At 34.9% G+C, this 23,047-nt stretch overlaps 1 protein-coding gene across 1 annotated transcript in view; it reads right to left on the bottom strand.

The window, feature by feature from the left end:
• Positions 1-2,286: 2,286 nt before the first annotated feature.
• The window catches only part of LOC123245521 (flavin-containing monooxygenase 5-like), a 22,071-nt gene continuing 1,310 nt past the window's right edge, over positions 2,287-23,047 (bottom strand). The window contains exons 2-8 of the mRNA XM_044674440.1: positions 21,846-22,034; positions 21,018-21,180; positions 16,533-16,675; positions 15,680-15,879; positions 12,297-12,646; positions 4,624-4,696; positions 2,287-2,638 (exon numbers count right to left, since the gene is read on the bottom strand). Of these exons, the coding sequence (XP_044530375.1) occupies positions 2,287-2,638; positions 4,624-4,696; positions 12,297-12,646; positions 15,680-15,879; positions 16,533-16,675; positions 21,018-21,180; positions 21,846-22,034 (1,470 nt within the window). The remainder of the gene's footprint in view (positions 2,639-4,623; positions 4,697-12,296; positions 12,647-15,679; positions 15,880-16,532; positions 16,676-21,017; positions 21,181-21,845; positions 22,035-23,047) is intronic.

Here is a 23,047-nt window from a genome sequence, read left to right as displayed (position 1 = left end):
ATTTTCTATCTTAGTAACAGTTCTAACATAGAGGAGCAAGGGCTAGATTAATGGGATTAAATTTCTTGCCTAGGGTCACACAGTAAGAAAGTGTCTGAGGCCAGAATTGAACCCAGGTCCTTCTGACCCCAGGCCTTGGCTATCCATTGTGCTATCTAGCTGTCTCCATAATAATTAATTATAGTTCTTATTATATGGAGTCCTAAACCACACTTCTCCAGCTGGGAAAAAATGAACTATTTGCTTCTGTCTAGTGGTGGGATAAAACATAGTGTTGAGGGAAAAAAAGTTAATTTAGTGAATTAACTCATTCTGGAACTAACTGAAGAATGAACTGGTTATTTGGTATTTTATAAACAAAATGATTGAATCATTAATTTTCCACCTTTCAATGGGTGGTGTTAGAATCTTATTCTATAGATTTTACTTAGAAGAATTGGACACAAATTAGGAATTTTTTTACTCTAATTTGATAGAAATCATTGAAATTATTGAAATAAGAAAAAAGTATGGATCATTATACAACTTTATTTTTTCAGATTGTCTAGCCACTATAATTTCATTTACAAAAGATGAATTCATAAATGATAATGTTTATTAGAACCTACATGAAATATCAATTACAAAGTTAACTTAACAGTAGTATAAAATGTAAATATCAATAACAGGAAAATAATATGAACAGTTAGGTGTCAGGTTAGTTTTATTACAAAGAAAACTTTTATTTTTCACAGAAATAGAATGTTATTCTCAAGAACTTTCTTAAATTATCTTCCTAAAGTTCTGACTGTGGGGTGGGGGAGAGAAAAGGAAGATGAGCATTTATATAGCGCCTACTCTATGCCAGTACTCTTTATGTATATTGTCTCATTTGATTCTCATAGCAACTTTTCAGGATATTATATTATTATTATTACCACAATTTTAAGTTGAGGAAACTAAGGCAAGCAGAAGTTAAGGGTCTTGTGCAGAGACACACAGCTAATAAGTATCTGAGACCAAACTTGAAATCAGGGTCTTCCTGATTCTAGACTTAGCATTCTATCTACTATGTCATCAGCTATCTATATAGACACTGCATTTTATTTAGTGGACAAATAAAAAAATTACTAAATTATTGGCATGCCAATAATTGGTTATATTATGTGATATAACCAATATATTTATTATGTAATTAATGGAATGATCCAGAAAAAGAGAAAAGCACATAGTTTGTATGGGGAAGGGATAGCAGGAAGGAGAAAGGAGGCAAGGAAAAAAGAAAAGGGATTTGTTAATAGTGAAAGATAATTCAGTGCAAGAGGTTGTAGAGAAGGGATATAGCTGGCAGTAGATCCTGAATCCCATAGCCATTGACTCCACTTGGGTGAAATGAGCTTTGTGTGAGAAGTTTACTCCAAAGAGCCCTCATGCTTAATGCCTGAATCTCTCAGAATTCTATCTTCTGGCTTGGCTTGGTCAAAAAAGGTTGATTACATCCCAAAGGGAAAAAAATCTCTTGCTAGTTGCTGTTTTTTAAGGAACAAAGTAGGACAACAGTGCAAGGAATAGTTGAAAACCATGAATGTTTAAAATCAGGAGTATTCTGAGCCCCATTAAAATAGAAGAAAGCTAGAGAATATATATGTTGTTCTGTTAGCTATGTCACACAGAATAAGGCATTTAACTGTGTGTCTCACTTTGCTCTTCTGTCAAATAGGAATAATAATAGTACCTATCTCACAAAGTATTGTGAAGATCAAATGAGATAATATGTGTAAAATGCTTTGCAAAACTTAAAGTACTATATAAAAACTATTATTATTATGATTTTTAGAGGAATAAAGTTACAATGCATGGGAAATTTCTTGGGTGGTATTATTCACTTATGACTGAAAGCATCTAGGTTATTTGAAACATGTCTTCATTTAACTCTGATTTGTTTTTGCAAAAGTGTTATTTGGCCAGTTGAAAATTACTGGTAATTTGGATTTTAATGAAAAGATAAGTTTAGGCAGATCCCAATGTTCCTAGAATCTATTCACACTTAAAAAATACTTTTGTAACTTGGACATAAAGAAACCAAAACAAAATAGGAAACCTCTCTTCCTAGAAACATGGGGGAAATTCTTGATCAAATAGCCATGGACTACAATTGAAGAATTTTGTGATCTTTGGAACTGCAAAAGAAGGTTAGTATTGCTTGATACTCAGCTGCTATAATTTGGTTAAAATTGAACAGAAATCAACTGTCACCTAACTGCTTCTTAACTATGTAGGTTTCTGTTTGCAAAGATGATGACAGAGTTACCCATTAATAGCTAAAATAAAGACAAAGAGAGATAGGCTAAGGCCGGCTCCTAATAGCCAACATAACACAGAACTTGGAGACTGGTTACATTTGAGGACTCGAGTCCTCATAGGTTTGATAATTCGTTCCCTTTGAGTGAGGATGGCTGTCCTGGCCCCAGCCCATTTCCCAGGTCCCTGTAGGCGGTACTGATATGGTGTGCAGGGACCAAATAAAACTTCTAAGGCCAGCTTGGGATCTTGGAGAAAGAGACAGAACAGATTAGGTTTCACACCAATTTCAGAGGCGATTTCATCCATGTATTGAACATATGGTACTCGACTAGTATCACGTGGGCTTTTCAAGAACCTGAAACCAAAAGAGAGAAGAAAAGCCCCAGGTTAAAACTTGAATCTGAGGTTTGCTCCATGTTGGTTTCTTGTAATAGTTTCCATCAACAATATCTGAAGATTGGTTAGTGGAGATCTTCAGGGTGAAGGAACTATTGAAAGTTACCCAATGTCAGGGTATCTAAGAAGTCTAAAATAATCCTTAAGCAAAATGCATTTTTAATATTTTTAGTTAAGTAAAATCAACAATCACTTAATCAAGCACATACTATGTCGTAGCTACCAGGCTAAGTGTTGGAGAAACAAAGAAAGACCAAAAATAGTCCCTGCCCTCAAGGAGCTCATGGTCTAATGGGGATGGTGGTGGTGATAAAATATAAACAACTATATTCAAAAAGATATAAATTGGAGATACTTTTGGAGGGAAGTATAAGAAGTACTGGAAATGGCTTCTTACTGAAAGTGTGTCTTTAGTTGAGACTTGAACTAGAGTAGTAAGGAAGTGGAGGTGAAGAGGGAGAAGATTCCAGGCATATGCAATAGCCAATGAAAATGCATGGAATTTGGAGATGAGTGTTTTGTTCAGGGAACAGAAGAGATTGTAAATTTGGTTGGTTGGTCAGTTGTTGTCCTTCATATTCAAAGAAGATCAACAGACACCAACATGTTGAGATCAATGTAGAGTGAGTCAGACTGTGGGTAATCAGATCAATATGATTTTGGAAGACCCTACATGGAGAATGGCTGTCATGTCATGTCATGTCAAGTCATATCAGTATCATTCTGAATTAGTCCCTTATTCTGAAGTTTGATAAATATATGCCATTCTCCTTTCAGGTATGTTTGATGATTTCAAGGAATGATTTAGTCATTTCTGCCACCATTTTGCTTTTCTTTGTTGTTAATATATCAAATACTACTCCAATCTTTTTATTTTTTCTCAAAGGTTGCTCAGGAGATTGAAATACACTGAATGCTTCATGACTTTCATTCTAAAAAGAAATATAATAGGAGATGTTCCACAGTAGCAGATTCTGTAGCTTTCTATATATTTTATTGGATTCCATGTTAAGAAGTTCTGCATTGAAGTTAGCCCTAACCAAGACTCTTACAACCCACAGTAGACATCTAGTGAATAGGAAGACTAGTTTCCATTAATATGCCTTTTCCTCTTGTTTTTTCTTATAGGAACCTATCAGGGAATGCTAGGTTTGTCTGACATAATGCCAGCACCCTAGATCATCATCCCAGGCTTTCAAGAATCCATTAAGGTTAGCCAGAAGGCAGAAGACCCACCTCCATGGTCAAATTCTTCCCGTCACTTTTTTCTCACATATTGGGCTGCTCAGATGGGGTTCTTGATTGAAATAGGTGTTATTAACTTTATTCCTTCTGGTGAGATGGCTTTATCATCTGTCCTGTTGCTCTGACTTCTAGACCTCCAGAACTATCCAAATGAAGGACCATATGTACTTAGCCATACACCTACTGCTACACCCTTAGCATTTCCAGGCTTTTTATAGTCCCCAAATAAAGTGTGAATTCCTTGAGATCAGGGACTCTGTTGCCATTTCTACTTATATCTTTTGTGTTTAGTATACAATGAAGTACTTAAAATTGCTTTTCCATTTATTTCTATTCTTAATTTATAGAGCTCATTTCAATGGATTTGTACATTTACAAAGGGCTAAAAATTTCTTCAGATGTCCATGTTTTTGCTAGACTGAATTAAGTACTCACTTTTCTCTTAAGAACTGTCTGCTCTTTAAGATTTAGTTATCCAAGTGAACTTGATATAAGAAAGTACTTGGATTTTAATGGTTTTGGTGGTCCACAGTGTTTTAAGGAGAGACGCATTTTAATAGAATTGTCCTGAGGGCAAGGATCTTAACATGTTTCTAATCCTTGTTGCCATAAGGAGTAAAAATGTAAATTAGACCTAATAAGCAAATGAGGTAAACAAAGGCTATTTGATTGTCCTTCATTGACTATAATTTTTCTTACTGTTTGTCCAGTTTGTCTCTGGTCCGCTTAATATCTGCCATCATATCTTTCTGTGATGGTAATTTCTTTGCTCCTAGGAAAGGAAAATAAAAGAGAATCTGAGCAGGACTTACTGTAGGAGTATATGAATGAGAAGAAGTAGTTTTAGGAAGAAATTGTGATGCTTATATCAGGAACTGAAAGCCAAAGGGCCCATGTAGGAGCTCCTGAGGAAGGAAGGGCAGCATTTCCCTTTGGTTACCAGTATCAGGAAGAAAAGTTCTGTTCTTTATAATGTTGCAATAGTTCATTCATAAAGTAGTTTGGATCATAGAATGAAAAAATATTTAAGTGGAGAGAGCTCAGAGATCATGTCTTCTAAACCCTTTATTTTATGAGGAAGAATACTGATGACCTACCAAGCTAAAAGATAGTGTAGGAAGATGACTATAGAAAAGACATTCAGATATTTGCAGGAGACTAAAATTTAGGAGAAGAGCTAGTAATACAACCTCCTCAGACATCTACAAACAAATTCAAAAACTACAGGTTAAAAAATTACATCAAGTAGAAACCTTAATGTAAGTAGGCAAATTTCATCTCCTGGTGAGGATGCATAATTATTATTTTGAGAAATACTACTTCAAAGTATTCTTGTTAATGATGGAAAACTTATTTAAGAGGCCGTAGATCTCTGGGGTTGACATATACCTATTCAACATGAATAATACAGAGACCTGCCATCTTCCTGGCATATATAATAAAGAGATTCCTGAGTTTTGTCAATCCAATGGTCACTTTTTACTATTATAGATTAGGGAGGAAACTTATGTTCTTACTAGAGGCAACCTAGAAGGGATTTCTAGGAATTACAAAGTCCTGGGCAAGAAAGAAAAATGTTAAGCGAACCAATGATATTTTTTATCATGGCTGCCACTTTAAAGTGCAGCTGTGTTCCAATTAGTGCAAATGATGAATCCTATGAAATGATTACATTCTTCAAATCCATACCACATATTTCCATTGGGAAAGAGCTAGTTCCTATATTTTGCATAATTATAATGTTGACTATAGCAAATTCAAAAACTCGTGGTTTCAGAGGAGAAAGGCATATTAAGGAAAAGACCATTAAGAAGATGATTCTGAGAATGGGATTTGGAATCTCTAAATATCTGTTATAATTATTGGAATCATGGGTTCTTCACAAAAGATGGACTACATATTACAAAATATGTTTGTCATATCATTTGTGACCTCCTTCACCATGTCTCAAAGTCTGTCCAAGCTCATGTTCATTGCTTCCATGACACTATCTTTCCATCTCATTCTTTGTTATCCCTTTCTTTTGCCTTCAATATTTCTAGACAGCAGGATCTTTCCCAATGATCCTGTCTTCTCATTATGTGACCAAAATATTTGAGGTTCAGCTTCAGCATTTGTCCTTCTAATGAATAGTCTAAATTAATTTTTTAAAGTGTTGACAGATTTGAGCTGGCTGTCCAAGGGACTCTCAAAAGTCTTCTCCAGGACCAAAATTCAAAAGTGTCAATTCTTCAACACTGAGATTTTCTTTTAGCCCATCTTACAGTATATTACTACTGAAAAATCATAACTTTGACTATGTGGAACTTGTCAATAAGATGATGTCCCTAATTTTTAGTATACTGGCCAGATTTGCCACAGCTTTCTTTCCAAGGAGCAAGTATCTTTTAACTTTTTGGCTACAGACAACATCTTCAGTGATCTTTGAGCTCAAGAATATAAAAACTGACACTGTTTCCATTCTTCTCCTTCTATTTGCCAGGAAGTGATGGGATCAGTGGCCATGATATTAGCTTTTTAGAAATATTAAGCTTCAGGCTATTGTTTACACTCTTCTCTTTTACTCTCATCAAAAGCTTCCTAATTCTTCTTCACTTTCTGTAATCAGAATGGAATCATCCGCATATATGAGATTGTTGATATTCCTCCTGGCAACCTTAATTCTGGATTTTAATTCACCTAGTTTGGCATTTCACACAATGCAATCTGCATATAATTTAAATAAATAACATGACAATATATAGCCTTATTATATTCCTTTCCCAATCTTAATCCAATCAGTTGTTCCATGCTCAGTTCTAACTTGATCCAAATACAGGTTCCTCAAGAGGTAAGTAAAATGACCTGGAACTTCAATTTCTTTGAGAACTTGCTACATTTGTATATGTTTTCCTGGAACATCTTTGTTTTCTCTACAATCCAGCAAACACTAGCAATTTGGTCTCTCATTCTTCTGTCTCTTTGAATTTCTGTATTTCTTTGTTCACAGAATCTTAAGCATATCCTTGATAGCATGTGACATGAGAATAATTTTTCAATAAATTGGTAATTTAAACACTCTTTGGCATTATTTTGCTTTAAGATTGGTACATAAATGGATCTTTTCCAATCCACTGGCCACTGCTGAGTTTTCTAAATTTGTTGGCATGTTGAGCACAGCAGTTTAAGAGTCTCATTGTTTAGGATTTTAAATAGCTCAGCTGGAATTCTATTACCTCTGCTAACTTTATTGTTCACAATGCTTACTAGGTCCCACTTGACTTCATTCTCCAGGATGAATGGTTCTAGATCAGTAACCATACCATCATGGTTATCATTGATATTAAAACCTTTCTTGTATAGCTCTTTAGTGTATTATTTCAACTTCTTGATCTCTTCTACCTCTGTTAAGTCCCTACCATTTTTGTTTTATTTTTGCACGAAACATTTTCTTGATATCTCTAATTTTCTTGAAGAGACCTTTTGCTTTTCTTGTTTTGTTGTTTTCTTCTACTTCTTTGTATTGTTCATTTAAGAAAACTTTGTTAGCTTTCCTCGCAATTCTGTTGGGTATATCTTTCCCTTTCTCCTTTTCCTTCACTTTCCTTCTTTCCTCAGTTATGTGTAAAGTCCCATCAGACATCTTATATTCTTATTTTTCTTTGAGATAATTTTTTACTGCTTCCTTTACAATACTGCAACCCTCTGACTATGATTCTTCTGGTACTCTATCAGATCAAATCCCTTAAATTTATTCATCATCTCCACTTCATATTCATGATACCTATGTGGTCTGATGGTTTGCTTTACTTTCTTCCACTTAAGTTTAAATTTTGCAATAAGAAACTCATAATCTGAGCCACAGTCAGCTCCAGGTCTCAATTTAATTGAGTGCATAGAGCTTCTCCACTTTTGGTTGCAAAATATATAATTAATTTGATTTTGGTATTGACCATGTGGTGATGTTCATGGGTAGAGTCACCATTTGGTTCGTTGAAAAAGAGTGTTTGCTCTGACTACTATGACCTTAACAAAACTATTACTTTCTACTCCGTTTTATTTTGTATTTCAATACCAAACTTGCCTGTTTTTCCATTTATTTTTTGATTTGTTGCTTTAGCACCAAAATCTCTATGATGAATGTTACATCTATTTTGGGTATTATTTCTAGAAGATGTTCTAGGTCTTCATAGAATTAAGCCAATTTCATTTCTTTGGCATTAGTAGTTGGATAATCCACTTGTTTTAATGTACTACTGAATGGTGTGCTTTGGATTCAGAAGGTATTCTGACATTTTTAAGATTATGTCCAAGTAGTGCTTTTCTTATCTTTTTTTTTTGACTGAGAACTACTCTATTTCTTCTAAGGGATTCTTGCCCACAGTAGTATATGTAAGGATTACTTGAATTAAGCTCACCCATTTCCATCCATTTAAATTCACTGACACTCAAGATGATAATGTTCAATATTCTATTTCCTAGTTGATCAAATCCAGCTTACCTTGATTCACAGATCTTACATTTCATGTACTTTTGCAGTACTGATCTTGCATCATTAGACTTTCCTTTCAGTACTAGACACATCCACAGCTAAGTTTCCTTTCAGTTTTGACCCAGACACTTCATTCTTTCTGGAGCTACTTAGAGATGTCCTCTGCTTTTCCCAGTAATGTGTTGGATACCTTCTGGTATGATGTTCTATCTTTTATGATGTTCTATCTTTTATAATTTTAATATTGTCCATAGAATTTCTCTGGCAAAGATAACAGAGTGGTTTGCTATTCCCTAATCTACTGGATTACATTTTGTCTGAATTCTCCACTATGACCTGTTTGTCTTGGGTAACACTGCATGGCATAACTCATAATTTTATTGAGCTTTAATGTTACTCTGTCACAATAAGACAGCGAGCCATAGGGGGTTCACAAAACATATTTGCCTGAAAATCCAGTCAAGAGGTTTTTAATCAGAATCACAGAATCTTAGTATTTGAAGGGACCTCAAAGGTCATCTACTATAAACTCCATCTGGCCAACAATCCCTTCTACAGCATATCTGATAATGACTCACTTAGTGTCCAATAGAAGAGATCTATTGAAAGGAGATGTACCATTTCTTGAAGAAATAAGTTCTGCCATTGGATAGTACTAATCATTATGGAGATCTAATGAATATGTTTTTTTTTCCTTGCATTAAACCTAAATTAGCCTTTCTACAACTTCAACTCAATGATCTCAGTTCTGTCCTACATGGTCAAGCAAGTCTAGTGCATTTTAATAATAATAATAACAATATAATTTATATAATACCTACTATGTGCCAGGCACTATGCTAAGTATTTTATAAATATTGTCTTATTTGATCCTTTCAACCACTTGGGAGATATATACTATTACAATCCACATTTTACAATTGAGGATAGTGAAACAAACAGATTAAAGGCCCTTACCCACAGTCATACAGCTAATAAGGGTCTGAGGCTGTATAAAAGACAACTATTATTGCTGTTATTTGTTTTAATTAGTAAAAGGAAATAAAATGAGACTATAAGGCTCTTAAGTACCACTTTCCTTTCTAAATATTCACAAACCATTCCCTTAATATGTTGCAGAGCTTTCCTAGATTTCACAACTAACTCATCAGTCTAGACCCTAGTGTTGAATATTCTATCTTTTCCCCTATTCTGAAGATCAAGACAATCTAAACTTTTCTTCAGATCTATATCTCTCTAATTTACCAAGATTTATCAATGATGACTTGTAGTAAGTCATTCAGTCAAAAAAAATTTTAAGTGTCTATTATATGTCAAACATTGTGTGACACACTGAGGATAAAAAGAAAATACCTGCTTTTGTGAAGCTCACAGTTGGAATGGGAGAGATAACTTGCAAATAATCTTATCCTCCTATTTTTTCCATACTGTAAAGAGTAATTTTCCTATCTTGGTGACTTGAACTCATGAAGTATTTCATTACCATCTCATTAAATTCAGGTTTATTTTTTTAAACCATTTTAAACTAACCTTCCCAGGCTGAAGATCTCTCCTTAATAGGCAAAACACGAGTAAAATAAGAGATCAACAGTTCTGTCTTTTTTCCATTCATATATTTTAACCATTCCATTTGCCCAGAGAAGTGAGTCCTACCTTTCTTTACTTTTTTTGATTTGTCCATAACATAGCTTAAATAAGTTCTTTATTTTAATCTTTTTTCATTCTTGACTAGTTTCAGCTCATTCATGGGAAGTAGCTAGGTAGTACAGTGGATAGAATATGGTACTTGGAGTCAGAAAGGCTCAAGTTTAAACCCAGATTCAGGTACTTACTATCTGTGTGACTAGTCAGATTATTTAGCTTGTTTGCCTCAGTTTCCTCATTTGTAAAATGGAGACAAGTATAGCATCTCTTACTTGAGAAGAATAAAATGAGATAGTTGTTGTAATGTATCTTGCAAGCTTCAAGTGCTACATAAATATTATTATGGACTTGAGTATTCCCTATATTAATCTTAAAGAAGTTCTTAACTCTTTTGTATTAGTTTTCTACCACCTGACCTTGCTTTCATATTTTAGGTTAGTCTTTTTAATATCTTTGTTAGTGAGTTACTTCCTTATATATCTACACATCTTCAGATGATTTCTCCTTAGTTTTTCATTGCATCTTTCTGTATTTTTCACAATATTTCATTCTTAAGGGCTTCCTATTACTCTTGGGAAGGCTTGACAGGTTGAGTTTTAGGCCATAAAATAGAAGCATGTAAGTGATGTGATGGACAAAATAACAGGCCATCAGGAAAAACTCAAGCTCAAATTTAACCTTAGAAATTTGTGAGCTGGGGCACCTTGATAAAGCCACTTGCTTAACCTCTATTTGTCTCAATTTCTTCAATAATAAAATGGAGATCATAATAGCATTTACCTCCCAGTGTTACTATGAAGATCAAATGAGATACTGTTTATAAAGCACAGTACAGTGCCTGGTACATAGAGGATGCTTAATAAATGTTTTGTTCTTTCACAATATCTTATTCAACCTTTCTCTTAATTCTTTGAAATTTGTTCTTGCCTGCTCTTTGGTACATGAAAGGGTTTGACCTGTTTTCTTTCTCTCTATAACAAATTCCAAGAGAGAGTTGTCATTTCTTTCTAAAGTTCCCAATGTTTTGATGTCAGCAACTCACAACACTTATTGACTTGAACCAGTTCTAGAGTAGCAATCCCCCTCGTTATCTCCTCTGTCTTGCAAAGGACATATTTTTTTTTAAAAAAGGGCATAATTATCACAAAGACAAGGTAAAAATTTAACAACTATTCTGTCTCTGTCACTGAGAGAACTTTATTAAGTAATAAGCTAATTACTACTAATCACTTTTTCAAATCATGTCTCCAAGGGAATTGTGAAAAACTTTGTCAAATGCTATGCTAAAATGAAGACATATGACTAGTTTTCTAAATACGGTATCTATTCTCTCCATTTGGACAGATACACTTCCCCAAACACATGGTTTCTGGTCATCCGCCAGCTGATTCTTATAGGAATAGGAGGTTTTTAAGTGGAAGTAGGATGCCCATTTGACAGAGATATAATAAAGGGTATTGAGTTCAGGCAATGGGCTTGATTACTTCTGAGGTCTCTTTTTATTATAGACACAAGACTAAGTTTTGGCAAAATTGTGAAGTTAACTAACTTTGCCCTTCCTAAGATTCTTATTTTGTCAGCCCTCTCCCTGATGTTGGAATTTCTGTCGCTTTAGATACATTACCTATCCCCTAATCCAATAGATCCTTGTTTTTACCATTAGAGGGTAAGTGAACAAATTAATAGTAATAATAGCTACTAGTATTTTATGAATCCTTTTACGTTTTGACAGTCGCTATGCAAACATTATGTCATATTATCCAAATAGCAATCCTAGGAGATAGGCACTATTACAACTCCCAAATGACAGTATTAATGTGCTACCTCATAATTTCTTAAAAGGTCATTCTCTTAGAGAAAAACAATGGAAATCTTGGAGTCCTTAAATTATTTAAGTTCTAAAGAAATGATTTTCTAATGATTGAATTTCACATATTAGGAGAGGACAATAGCAAACATGTATTGGGTATGGGTGTTCTCTCAATTTGTATTACATAATCTGCTCCCCATTTCATAAATATGAATAGGTAATGCTGCAAAATGACTAGAGAGCTGGTTTTGGGAGTCAAAAAAATTTAGGTTTAAGTCCTGCCTCCTGACAGACACTAGTTGTCTGACTGTGCTCAAGTCACTTAATTCAAGCAACTGTCTATGATTCTACACAGGAAAGAGTTTACTCATTGAGAGTTCCCTTCATAACTGAAATCACAAGTCTAAATTTTAAAAAAATGTGAAAAAATGTGAGTCCTACACCTACCCTTTAATACACGTGCAACCCAACGGCTCTGGAGTTCTGATGTTGGAATGGTGGCTCCCACTGGCTGGAGGATACCAATAAAAGCTAGTGTTGGCTTCTCGAGAAAAGGTGGAAATACAAACTTATACATGGTGTGTTCGCTGTCAATATTTTTCAAGTTGTCTTCCAAGAAAGGAAAGTCAAATGTGTATCCCGTGGCAAAAATCACAACATCAATCTCCTCTTCAGTACCATCCTCAAATATGGCCGTGGTTTCAGTGAATTCGATAACGTTTGGTTTCACCTGCAGTCTCCCAGAAATTATGTGGTTGGGCATATCATCACTGAAAGTAGGTTGATGACTCAGAAACCTAAGGGATAATGAGTATGATCCAAAAAAGTGAGTACACGTCTTTATGAAGGTGAACGCTAAGCTTTGAAGATGAACTTCAGCTTGCCAGATCAGCTTACCATTCTTTATCAATTTCATAAGAAATGATTGACTTTAGCATAGCTATTTATATCTGGCACTATTAAAAATTGCCAAGCAGTAAAATTTCCTGAGTGCCAATGGTATACAGAGATGAAAGCTTAAAGGTTAGACCTGTAGATCGCAAATAGGTGTCTTGCAACACATAAACATTTCACATTGGGTAAAAATATTCTATGGAAATCAAATATATTTATCTAGAAGTGATATCAACACATAAACATTTCACATTGGGCAAAAATATTCTATGGAAATCAAATATATTTATCTAGCAGTGATATCATAAAATTATAATTGAGAAGAACTGACTATATTCTTACTCCCATTTTATTCTGAGAATTCATGAATTCATAAGGACTGAAGAACACCAACACTGGGTCAGACTTATACCTTATCTTGTCCATGAGTCTATCTCAATAGAAAAACTAATGTGAATTTTGGGAGAACTCATAACTGACTGCCTTGGCAACAAACTGAAAACTTAGAGATGCTCCTCTCCATTAAAAAGTGTTACAAATAAATTTATCAAAATATGTTTTACCTAATTATAATGTCTGTCCATATATTTCACACCTTTCTGAAAAATGCATTTTGTAAATTTAAAGGAGTAAGTCTTGATTATGAGCTTGTCTCTTCCAAATCTCAAGGAGTATTTCCAAGTCTCTAGCTTAGATTTTGATGAGCAAATTCATGTTTATTTCACTCATACTTTCTTTGATTTTGTGAAGTGATATCATATTCTTTCTCTGTGCCTTTGCATTTCAAGAATAAAGCTTTGAAGCACATTGTATTCAGAATCAAAGGATCCAGATCAAATTCTGGCACTGTGATGGCACCAGTATGACCTTGTATAAGTTCTTTCATCTCTTTAGACTTCATCTAGGGTAGTTATAGGGCACATATATGTATAGATGGCCAGTTTGGGGGTCAGAAAGACATTTTTCTGAGTTCAAGTCTGGCCTCAGACACTAGTTGTGTGACCTTGGGCAATCACTTAACTCTGTTTATCTCTGTTTCTTCATTTATATAATGAACTGGAGAAGGAAATGCCAAACTACTCTAGTGTCTTTGCCAAGAAAACCCCAAATAGAATAAAGAAGAGTTGAATGTGACTGAAAACGACTGACCAAAATGAGAACCTCTGTTTTCTTGTCTACAAAATGATAGGGTTAGACTAAATAACTTTAAATCTCGGATCCTATGTTATTATGATCATAAAATTCCTAAATGTTTTCATTGGTCTATAAATGGTAGTTCATCAATTCTCTTGAATAATTTAGGTACATTTCAATGATGTTTCTAATGTTCCATGCTTGTGTTTTTTAAGTTCAATCACTGGAAATGAAAACAGTATCCCTAAGGCAGACTGTTTTCTATTAGGATAGAATTGTGTTTTCTCTTTTGTTTGCAGTAGTTTAGTACAGTTTTCCCAGTTATTAGATACAGCTGATGGCAAAATTTATAGAGCTCTGGGCCTGAAGAAAGGAAGATTCCAGTTCTAAATTGGTCTCACTGTGTAGCTCTATATAGAAGCATGTAGAAATGGGGAAGTCACTTAACCTCTGCCTATCTCATTTTCCTCAACTAAAGAAATAAGGATAATAATAGCATCTGTCTTTCAGGGTTATGGTGAGGCCCAAATGAGATAATATTTATATAAAAATGGCTTAGCCCACTGCCTAGCATATATTAAGCATTGTATAAATATTTCCTTCCCCTGTAATGTCTTTTGTGATAATATTTTTTGCTGTCCTTTCATATAGCACTATATAAATATATATTCTTAATATAGTCTTTATAGTTAATAATGTATACACATATAAAATATGCTGCATATGTATAAATAAAAATATAAATACATATATGCATATTCCTTTTGGGGAGTACATTGGGCCTTTGATCTCTCCATAACTTTATAATACAAAGGTCATTTTGTGCTACTTGTGAAAGCTGGTGAATTAAAAAGTGTTTATTAACTACTTAGAGATAGAAAAGCTCCATCATTTATAGATTAATTACCTTTAAATAGTAGAGAACTCACAATTTCTTAGTGAATTAATTTGACATGAGATAAGTGGAAGTAAAGGTGAAGAGAGGTTGATGATACATTGGGCATTCACAGGTTTCAGAGTTGTATTTAAAATAATTCCTTCATTTAAAAAAAAAAAAGGTTTTTCCTCCTTAGTAGACAAAGAGAAAGTTGTTGAGAAGGGTATTTTACCCACAGTACAGACTAGGTTATAGAACACTGTTTCAGGAGTTAGATTTCCTTTGTTATTCTAAACTTTTCGCTGGAGAATCCAAGAACAAAGGAAATAAGAAAACTAAGTGAAATTACATTGGCTGATACATGTAGTGGAGAAAAGAAGGGAAAGGCCGGGAGAATTGCCACAGGTTCAGCTTCTGCACCTATTCTTCATTTATAACTTATCTAGATCTGAACCTTTGTTAAGAGCAGACAATCAAAAATGGGACTTGGGAATATATAACTAACTTGCCCATATGCCATTTACATGATCACTTTGGATTTGAACATCCCCAAACCAAGACACCATAATTCCACAGGAAAAAAAGGCAGTACAACATCTCCATGTTTACCTTCTCAGTAAAAAATAGAGTAGGATGGCCCAGAAATTCACAAGGAAAGAGGCTACGGTACTCATTCTTGTGATGAACCTGGAAAGGATATCAGTGGCCATCTAATCCAAAATACTCTTTCCCAAAATGTCCAATTATAACACTTCACTACCCGTCCTCTTTTGTTTTCCATTTTTAAGATTGTTATCTTGTCCTCAGAGTGTGATTTCTAGTGTATTTCTCATAGAGATTTTAATCCATTTCCACGTTTCCTATTTGACTTGCCCACTTAAATAAATAAAGGAAAACATTTTCCATCCTCACTCCTGGAACATACCTATGCTGAGGCTGAAGTCCAAAATCTGTGTGATTAAACTTGGAATTGAGTTTATTCTCTGCCCAGTTGTTGATCATAGAGGTTGTTAGCCACTTATTGATGTAGTTATAAAAGCGTGTGAAGAGTACAGTATCTATGGGATACCCATTATCCCAAAGACGACTCCATATCCAAGCACCTCGCCTTGTACTGAGGAACACCTAGAAGAGAGAAGGTGCTATAGTACAATATACCTCATCATCCTCACCCTCATCATTGCTTGATTTTATATAGCACTTTCTGGTTTGCAAAGTGATTTACCTATATTATCTCATTTAATCCTCACAACAATCCTGAGTGGTAAGTGCTATTATTTCCTCCCTTTACAGATGAAGAAACCAAGGTTCAAGAAGATTAAATGACTTTCCCAGGGTTACACAGCTCACATACTGAGGCTGGATTTGAACTCAAGTCTTCCTGATTCCAGCACCCTGCGCTCTGCATCACCTAGCAAACAACTAGTTAGTTCAGAGGGAACTTGAACCTAGGTCTTACTGATTCTGAAACACTCTGACCACCACTCTGAAACTGTCTCTTAGAAGTAAATTTTTAAAAGTGACATTTCATCAGATTTTCTTGGGCATGCCATAAACTACTTCCCTATAGCATCAGATTCTTAGAGCACTGTATTTTTGGGATCTTAAACAAGCAAACAAAAAATAACTGGGGCTCATTACTATATTCTAAATTCCCTATAAGCTTCATGAAAGTGGACATTTTTTTGGGTTTCTAGCCATGACTGAAAGTCCATATAGTGCATGAGTAGTAGTGAATGAATTTCTTTGAAGAACAATGTATTTTAAAAAAACCTGACCTGTTTAGCTCCATGACTGAGCTCGCAAGCGACATCAGCTCCAGAATTTCCTATGCCGATCACAGCAATTCTTTTCCCTAAAAATTTCTCTGGATTCTTATACTCCCAGGTGTGGAAATAGTGACCTTTAAATTTCTTGATTCCTGTGAGGAGAGAAAAGAGAAAAATAGATAGACAGAGGGAGACACACCCACCCATAGACAAACACAGACATAGGCAGAGGCAGAGACAGACAGAAAGATAGAGACAAGGACAGAGAGACAAAGGAGAGGAGAGGAGATGAGGGGGAGAGACAGAAACAGAAAGACAGGGACAGTCAGACAGTCAGAGAGAGAAGAAAAGAGAAGAGAAGAGAGCAAAGGGGAGAGACAGACAGAAACAAATATAGAGACAGAGAAAAATAGAAAGACCAGGGAAAAGACAGACAGAGAGAAGATGAGAATGAACAGAGGAAAAGAAGAGAGAGAGAAAAGGAGAGGAGAGAAAAAGAGAAATCAGGAAAGGCAAATGGAGCAGAAGGAGTAATGAATTTAGAATGAATTTGCCATTTCTTTTTACTATCTATGTTTCGTCCCTCATTACCTCCACTATGTTTAGTCTGGATTTATTCTGTATACAATTATACCTACATCTCCCTGGCCCCTTCCTCTCCCCTTCACCAGTCTTCCATTATTTGATTCAGTCAAATTTATTTTCTCTCTAATACACACATAAACTACCCTTCATTTCCTATCTCTGTGCTTTTGCAATGGCTGTCCCTTATATCTAGAATGCCATCTCACTTCATCTCCACCTCATAGTTTCTGGTGAATAAAAGAAATTGAATGAAACAATCCCTACCCTCAAGGAGTTTACATTCCAATGCAGGATAGAATAATTATACATTATAAAGCTAATAAATACCAAGATATACAAATTAGTTAATACTAGACTGTTTGGGAAGGAGGGCACCAGGTGAAAGTGTGCTCTTTTAAATTAAGCCTTTCCTGGTCCTCCAATTCCTAGCACTCTCTTTCCCAGCTTACTTTGTTTTTAACTATTTTAAATATATTTTATATTTATATTGAATGTATTATAATATTTTGTATTTGTCTCCTTTCTCATTAGAATGTAAGCTTCTTGTGGGTAGGAATGGTTTCATTCTTTGTTACTTATATCCCCAGTGGCCAGTATAATATCTGACACTAGAAAGTACTTAAGGATTGACTGTTGATAAGTTAATTGATCATGTGAACTACGGCAAGTCATTAAACCTCTCCTGTAGCCTTAGTCCTCTAAGACTGAAGACACTAATTCTTAAGCTTCTATGACATAAATAAGTGGCAATCTGCACTGGTGGCAAGAATACTAGAGCTTTGATGGAGAATGTCACAGATCCTTAAACACTGGCTATATGTTTTCAAAAATTATTTTTTTCACTAAAACAGAAATTATTCTTTGTTTATCAACAGTTCTTTTTTAGTTGTGCAGAATATGTTTGCCTAAACGAAATATCATGATATGTTTACAAACAAAAAAAGATTAAGGATTTAGGAGGCCTTTCCCAGTCTCTCCTCTTGGCCTCCCACTATTGCTAGTTGGAAAAATTACTTTCCATTTATACTGTACGGGGCATCCTAATAGTCTGTGTGCTGCCCTTTTGCTATTAAAGTTTAAAACTGCATTAAGACTTTCAGGATATCCTGTATTTATATGTTGTTGCTGTTAAATTGTTTTAGTTGCGTCTGACTCTTTGTGATCCCATTTGGGCTTTTCTTGGCAAAGACATTGGAGGAGTTTTCCATTTCCTTCTCCAGCTCATTTTATACATGAAGGAACTGAGGTACACAAGATTAATTGACTTGCCCATGTGGTCACACAGCTAGTAACTGTCTGGGGCCAGACTTGAACTCAGGAAAATGAGTCTTCCTGATTCCAAGCTCAGTGCTGTCTCTATTGTGTCACCTAGTAGTTATTTACTTATATTGTCTCCTGGATTAGAATGTGAGTTCCTTAAGGGCAGGCACCCTTCTTTGTATGTACAGCACCAAGCAGTGTTTGGCAAGTGGTAAGTACTTAATAAATGCTTGTTGGCTGATGAACTAGATTGATCCATAATTTCACAGATATCAGTGATTTTTTCAAAGCTTCGGATCATAATCCATTCAAGTTTTCTCATCTTGTAGAATTTTTGTCTTTGTTTTCCATAAATGCTCTATGGACAGGGGTCATCCAATGCCCCAGAAACTTTCCTCTGGATTTTTTTGGTAACCTTAAGGTAACAATTAATGCTTGGGTCATCTTTCGTCTCTTGTTCTCTTTGACCTATGTCTATCCATATGTGATCATATATTGTCTTTGAAGTCACTTTTCATGTTCACATTACTACAGCCCTCCTTACAAGCAAGTCCAATCATTTCTAACCTTAAATAAATTCCCTTTTCTCCTCTAACACCACAATCTTGGTGGAGGATCTCATCAACTCAAACCTAGACTATTGCAATAATCTACTAGCTGGTTTTCTTTCCTTATATTTCTTTTCATTTCACTCCATCTTCTACTCAGTTGACAAAGTGGTCTTTAAATACATCTGATCTTATCCGTGTCCCAGGCAACAAACTCTATTGGCCCCTTAGCACCACCAGGATCAAATATAAAATCCTCTGTTTGGCATTCAAAGACCTTTACAACTTGGTCCCTTCCTATTTTTCCATTTTCCCTTTAGCCTCTTCCCTCACCCCACCACATTCTCTGTGATCCGGTGATACTGGCCTCCCTACTATTCTTTAACACTTCATCTCTCTACTCCAGGCATTTTCTCTGACTGTCTCTCATTCCTGGAATGATCTCCTTGATCGTCTCTGCCTCCTGGCTTCTCTCAAGTCTCAGCTCAAGTGTTACTTCTGCAAGAAGTATTCCCCAAGTGCTTTTACTGCTAATACTTTTTCTCTATTATTTTTAATTTAAGCTAAGTCTTGTTTGTACATAACTATTTGCATGTGGTAATTCCCACCAGACTGTGAGCTCCTTGAGAGCAGGCACTGTCTTTTAGCTTTCTTTGCATCCTTAGGGCTTAGTCCAGTGCCTGAATTATAGGAGAGGCTGAAAAAAATAACTGCTAGTTTACTGATTACCAAGTGCCTTTCAACAATATTCTTTTATCTTTATAAAAGTCACGTTGGCACTGTTACTTAGAAACCGAATCTGTGATTTCATTGATACAAGGTATTCCTGGATGAAGAAACGCCCTTACTTGGGTCAAGGCACCTTCTCTGCAACTTACAGTGTTAGAGAGTATCCTCGAACAGCAAGCAGTTCATTAATGACTTGACAAGGATCACCTACCGATTTTGAGTGAGAGATGGGGCTTGATTTTAGATTTTCCCAGCTTCAGAGACAATAAACTATCTACTATCCCTTTCAATGTCTGAAGAATCTAAAATCACCAAGAGCTGGAAGACATTTCAAAAGCTATTCTGTTTGCTGAGGTTTTAGGGACCATTTTTTCTCATTATGAAGTGACCTTGGAGGAGGGTATCTTCTCTGAGGAAACTGAAAATAACTTCCTAGAATTTTAATTAATGATGCCTTAACTGCCTCACAGAGGTAGAAAAATATTAGGAAAGATGAACTTAAGACAAATGCAGTTATAATTTAGTCTTAAGATGAACTTAAGACAAATGCAGTTATAATTTAGTCATCCCAAGAAAGTCCAACTCTAAATCTTTTATGACAAGAGCTGGAAGTTGCTTCTTTAAATATAGACATGTTATATTACATAGCACAGTTTCCCAAAGTCCCTGAGAGGAGATTTGGAAACATTCCTGTTCCGTATGTATCAAGTTCAAGTTATATATTGTGAACTCAGTTTCCTTCCATTTCCAATATCTCTGTCCTTTAGAGTCCCACACGTATTTAGTTTAACAAAGAGTGAGTATTCACTGTGTTAATGGCACTATGGAAGACTCTAGGAAGTTGTCCCTATTGCCAGTATCTGTCAGTGTCCTTTCTCTTTGTCTCTCTGTCTCTTGTCTCTGTCTCTGTCTCTCTCTCCCTCTCTCTCTCTTCAAAACAAAGATCTTGGAGATGACTAATGAAGTCCTAAGTAAATAAATTACTCTTAGACTATACATTGTCTTCCCCATTAAAAAAATTTTTTTATACTCACAAAGTAGTATTGGTGGTTTTTGAAGATATAGATTGGACAACAGTATTACATGTATATATATATACATATATATATGCATATATATATGTATATATATATTTTAATGTGAGTAAACCCCCACTTACACATATGTCTGTAGCTTCTAAAATAAATACTGAATTTATTCAGAATACAAATGATACAAAGATTCTTTCTGGGTTTGAATACACTATTCAGTTATTCCAAAACACTACCAAGACAAAGATAACTAATTTCTTGCCCTCACTTATAATAAAATATATGTAGAACTATTTTCTCTTTGGTTTTAGTGCCTTTTTCTAATATTATGAGTGACTTACCTGGAAAGTCTTTTAGTGGCAGGTAAGGATAATTATAATGGCCACTGCAAACCATGATCCCATCAAAGATGTAGAATTCTTGCTTCCCATCAATATCTACCACAACATCCCATTGGCCAGTGGAAGAGAAATCAGGGCGCTTCCTTACACTGCATACCTTTGCCTGGGAACAAGGGAATAAACATAGATCACTTTTCCTTGAGTGTTTAGAACTTTACTTTTTTTTACAGAATTCTAGATCTTAGCATGTGACTACAATCTTTTTCTGAACTCTAGGCTTTGGTTCACAAAGTAGATAATAATGTCTAGTCTAGGGATTCTTAATCTCTTATACAACATGGATACCTTAGTCAACCTAGTAAAACCTACAAATCCCTTCTCACAATAATAATTTTTGAATGCATAGAATAGTATATATACAGGATCAGAAAGGACATAAAGTATATTCAAATATAGTTACTAAATTATTTAAAATTTTATTTAAATTATTTTAAAATTAAAAATTTTAATTTATTTAAAATAAAATATTCAAAAAAACCAAGCAGGTTAAAAACTTCTAATCTATTGCATGCATCAATATTTCCTTACTGAACTCACTCAAAATAGAACTGTTATCAATCCTGGAAACTGAGGCTTCTCTACATTAAAAAGAAATTCCTGTTTTCTATGAGCTGTGATGCTCATGGTCTCATTATTAGTAAATTTATAAAATTAGTAAAGCAGTAAAATGTGGACTCACTCTCTCCATTTACTGTTCCAATCATGTGAGTCCACTTGTACTTCTCAGGAGCAATCTGTAAATTATGCATTCACTCTGTCCTTACTCACCAGGAAGCGAATATGCTTCAGAAGTTCAAAATGCTTGATATACATTCGTAAGTACTCCATCATTTTGGAATTGTGCAGGTAGTTGGGATAATTATCAGGAAAAGGATAATCACTAAAGGCTGTCATCTCCTTGGAAGTGTTGCAAGTCAGAGATCTATAGATACTGGGTCTCCCCACTTCTGATTTTTCCTACCAAAAAAAAAAAAAAAGGATTCTTAGTGTGAAGAAAGCACCAAAGATGATTTTTAAAAAATGAAGCTCAATTCTCTCCTACTTTTCCCCTAAAGGACAGTTATCTTTTTTGATTATCTACATTAGTGAAATAGTATAGGACAAATAACCAAACAGAAAATAATGCACTCAGTTAATTTGGAGCTTTAGCCCATCTTATCTTTCCTGGGCTGAGAAAACCACCTGCTGAAATGGCTCAGGGGCACAGTGAGGAGTCAAGAAAGTATTTCAAAATTGTCTTTACTTTAATAGGCAAAGTTGCATGCAATCTTCTAATTATGGGAAGAGGGGGAATAGGGTTGTAATTATATTTTCTTTGACAATTATAATAACAACACCTAACATTTATAAAGCTCAATAAGGTTTGTAAAGTCCTTTAAAAATATCATCTTATTTGATCCTTACAACAACCCTGGGAAGTAGGTACTATTATTATCCTCATTTTATAGATAAGGATACTGAGACAGACAGAAGCTAAGTGACTTACCCAGGGTCTTGGAGCTAGTGAGTACCTTAAGCGAATTCAAACTCAGGTCTTCCTGATCTATGTCCCACCCAGTTAGTAGAGAATATAGCAACTACAGAATTCACAAGTTGTATTAGCAAGCCTTTGGCAGTGGTTTTCAATGTAATTTTCAGGAAAAGGGGAAGAGACAAAGGTTGGTAGCAAGGATTAATGATGACTGCTTTAATTATTTCTATAATTCTTTCATCCATTTTCTGTTCAAGGACCATATAGTCTAATTATTGTTGATTAATAAACTATATACACGTCAAACCCCCCACCTCCCCAATATTAACATTTTTTCTCTAGTTGGTATGCTTTTCATAACAGATCTAGAACTTTCCTCCCTCTCTTCCTTCCTTTCTCCTTCTTTCTTTTTTTCTTTCTTTCTTTCTTTCTTTCTTTCTTTCTTTCTTTCTTTCTTTCTTTCTTTCTTTCTTTCTTTCTTTCTTTCTTTCTTTCTTTC

This window comes from Gracilinanus agilis, chromosome 4, assembly GCF_016433145.1.
Source record: "Gracilinanus agilis isolate LMUSP501 chromosome 4, AgileGrace, whole genome shotgun sequence".
NCBI lineage: Eukaryota > Metazoa > Chordata > Mammalia > Didelphimorphia > Didelphidae > Gracilinanus > Gracilinanus agilis.
This window is presented reverse-complemented; position numbering and strand designations above follow the sequence as displayed.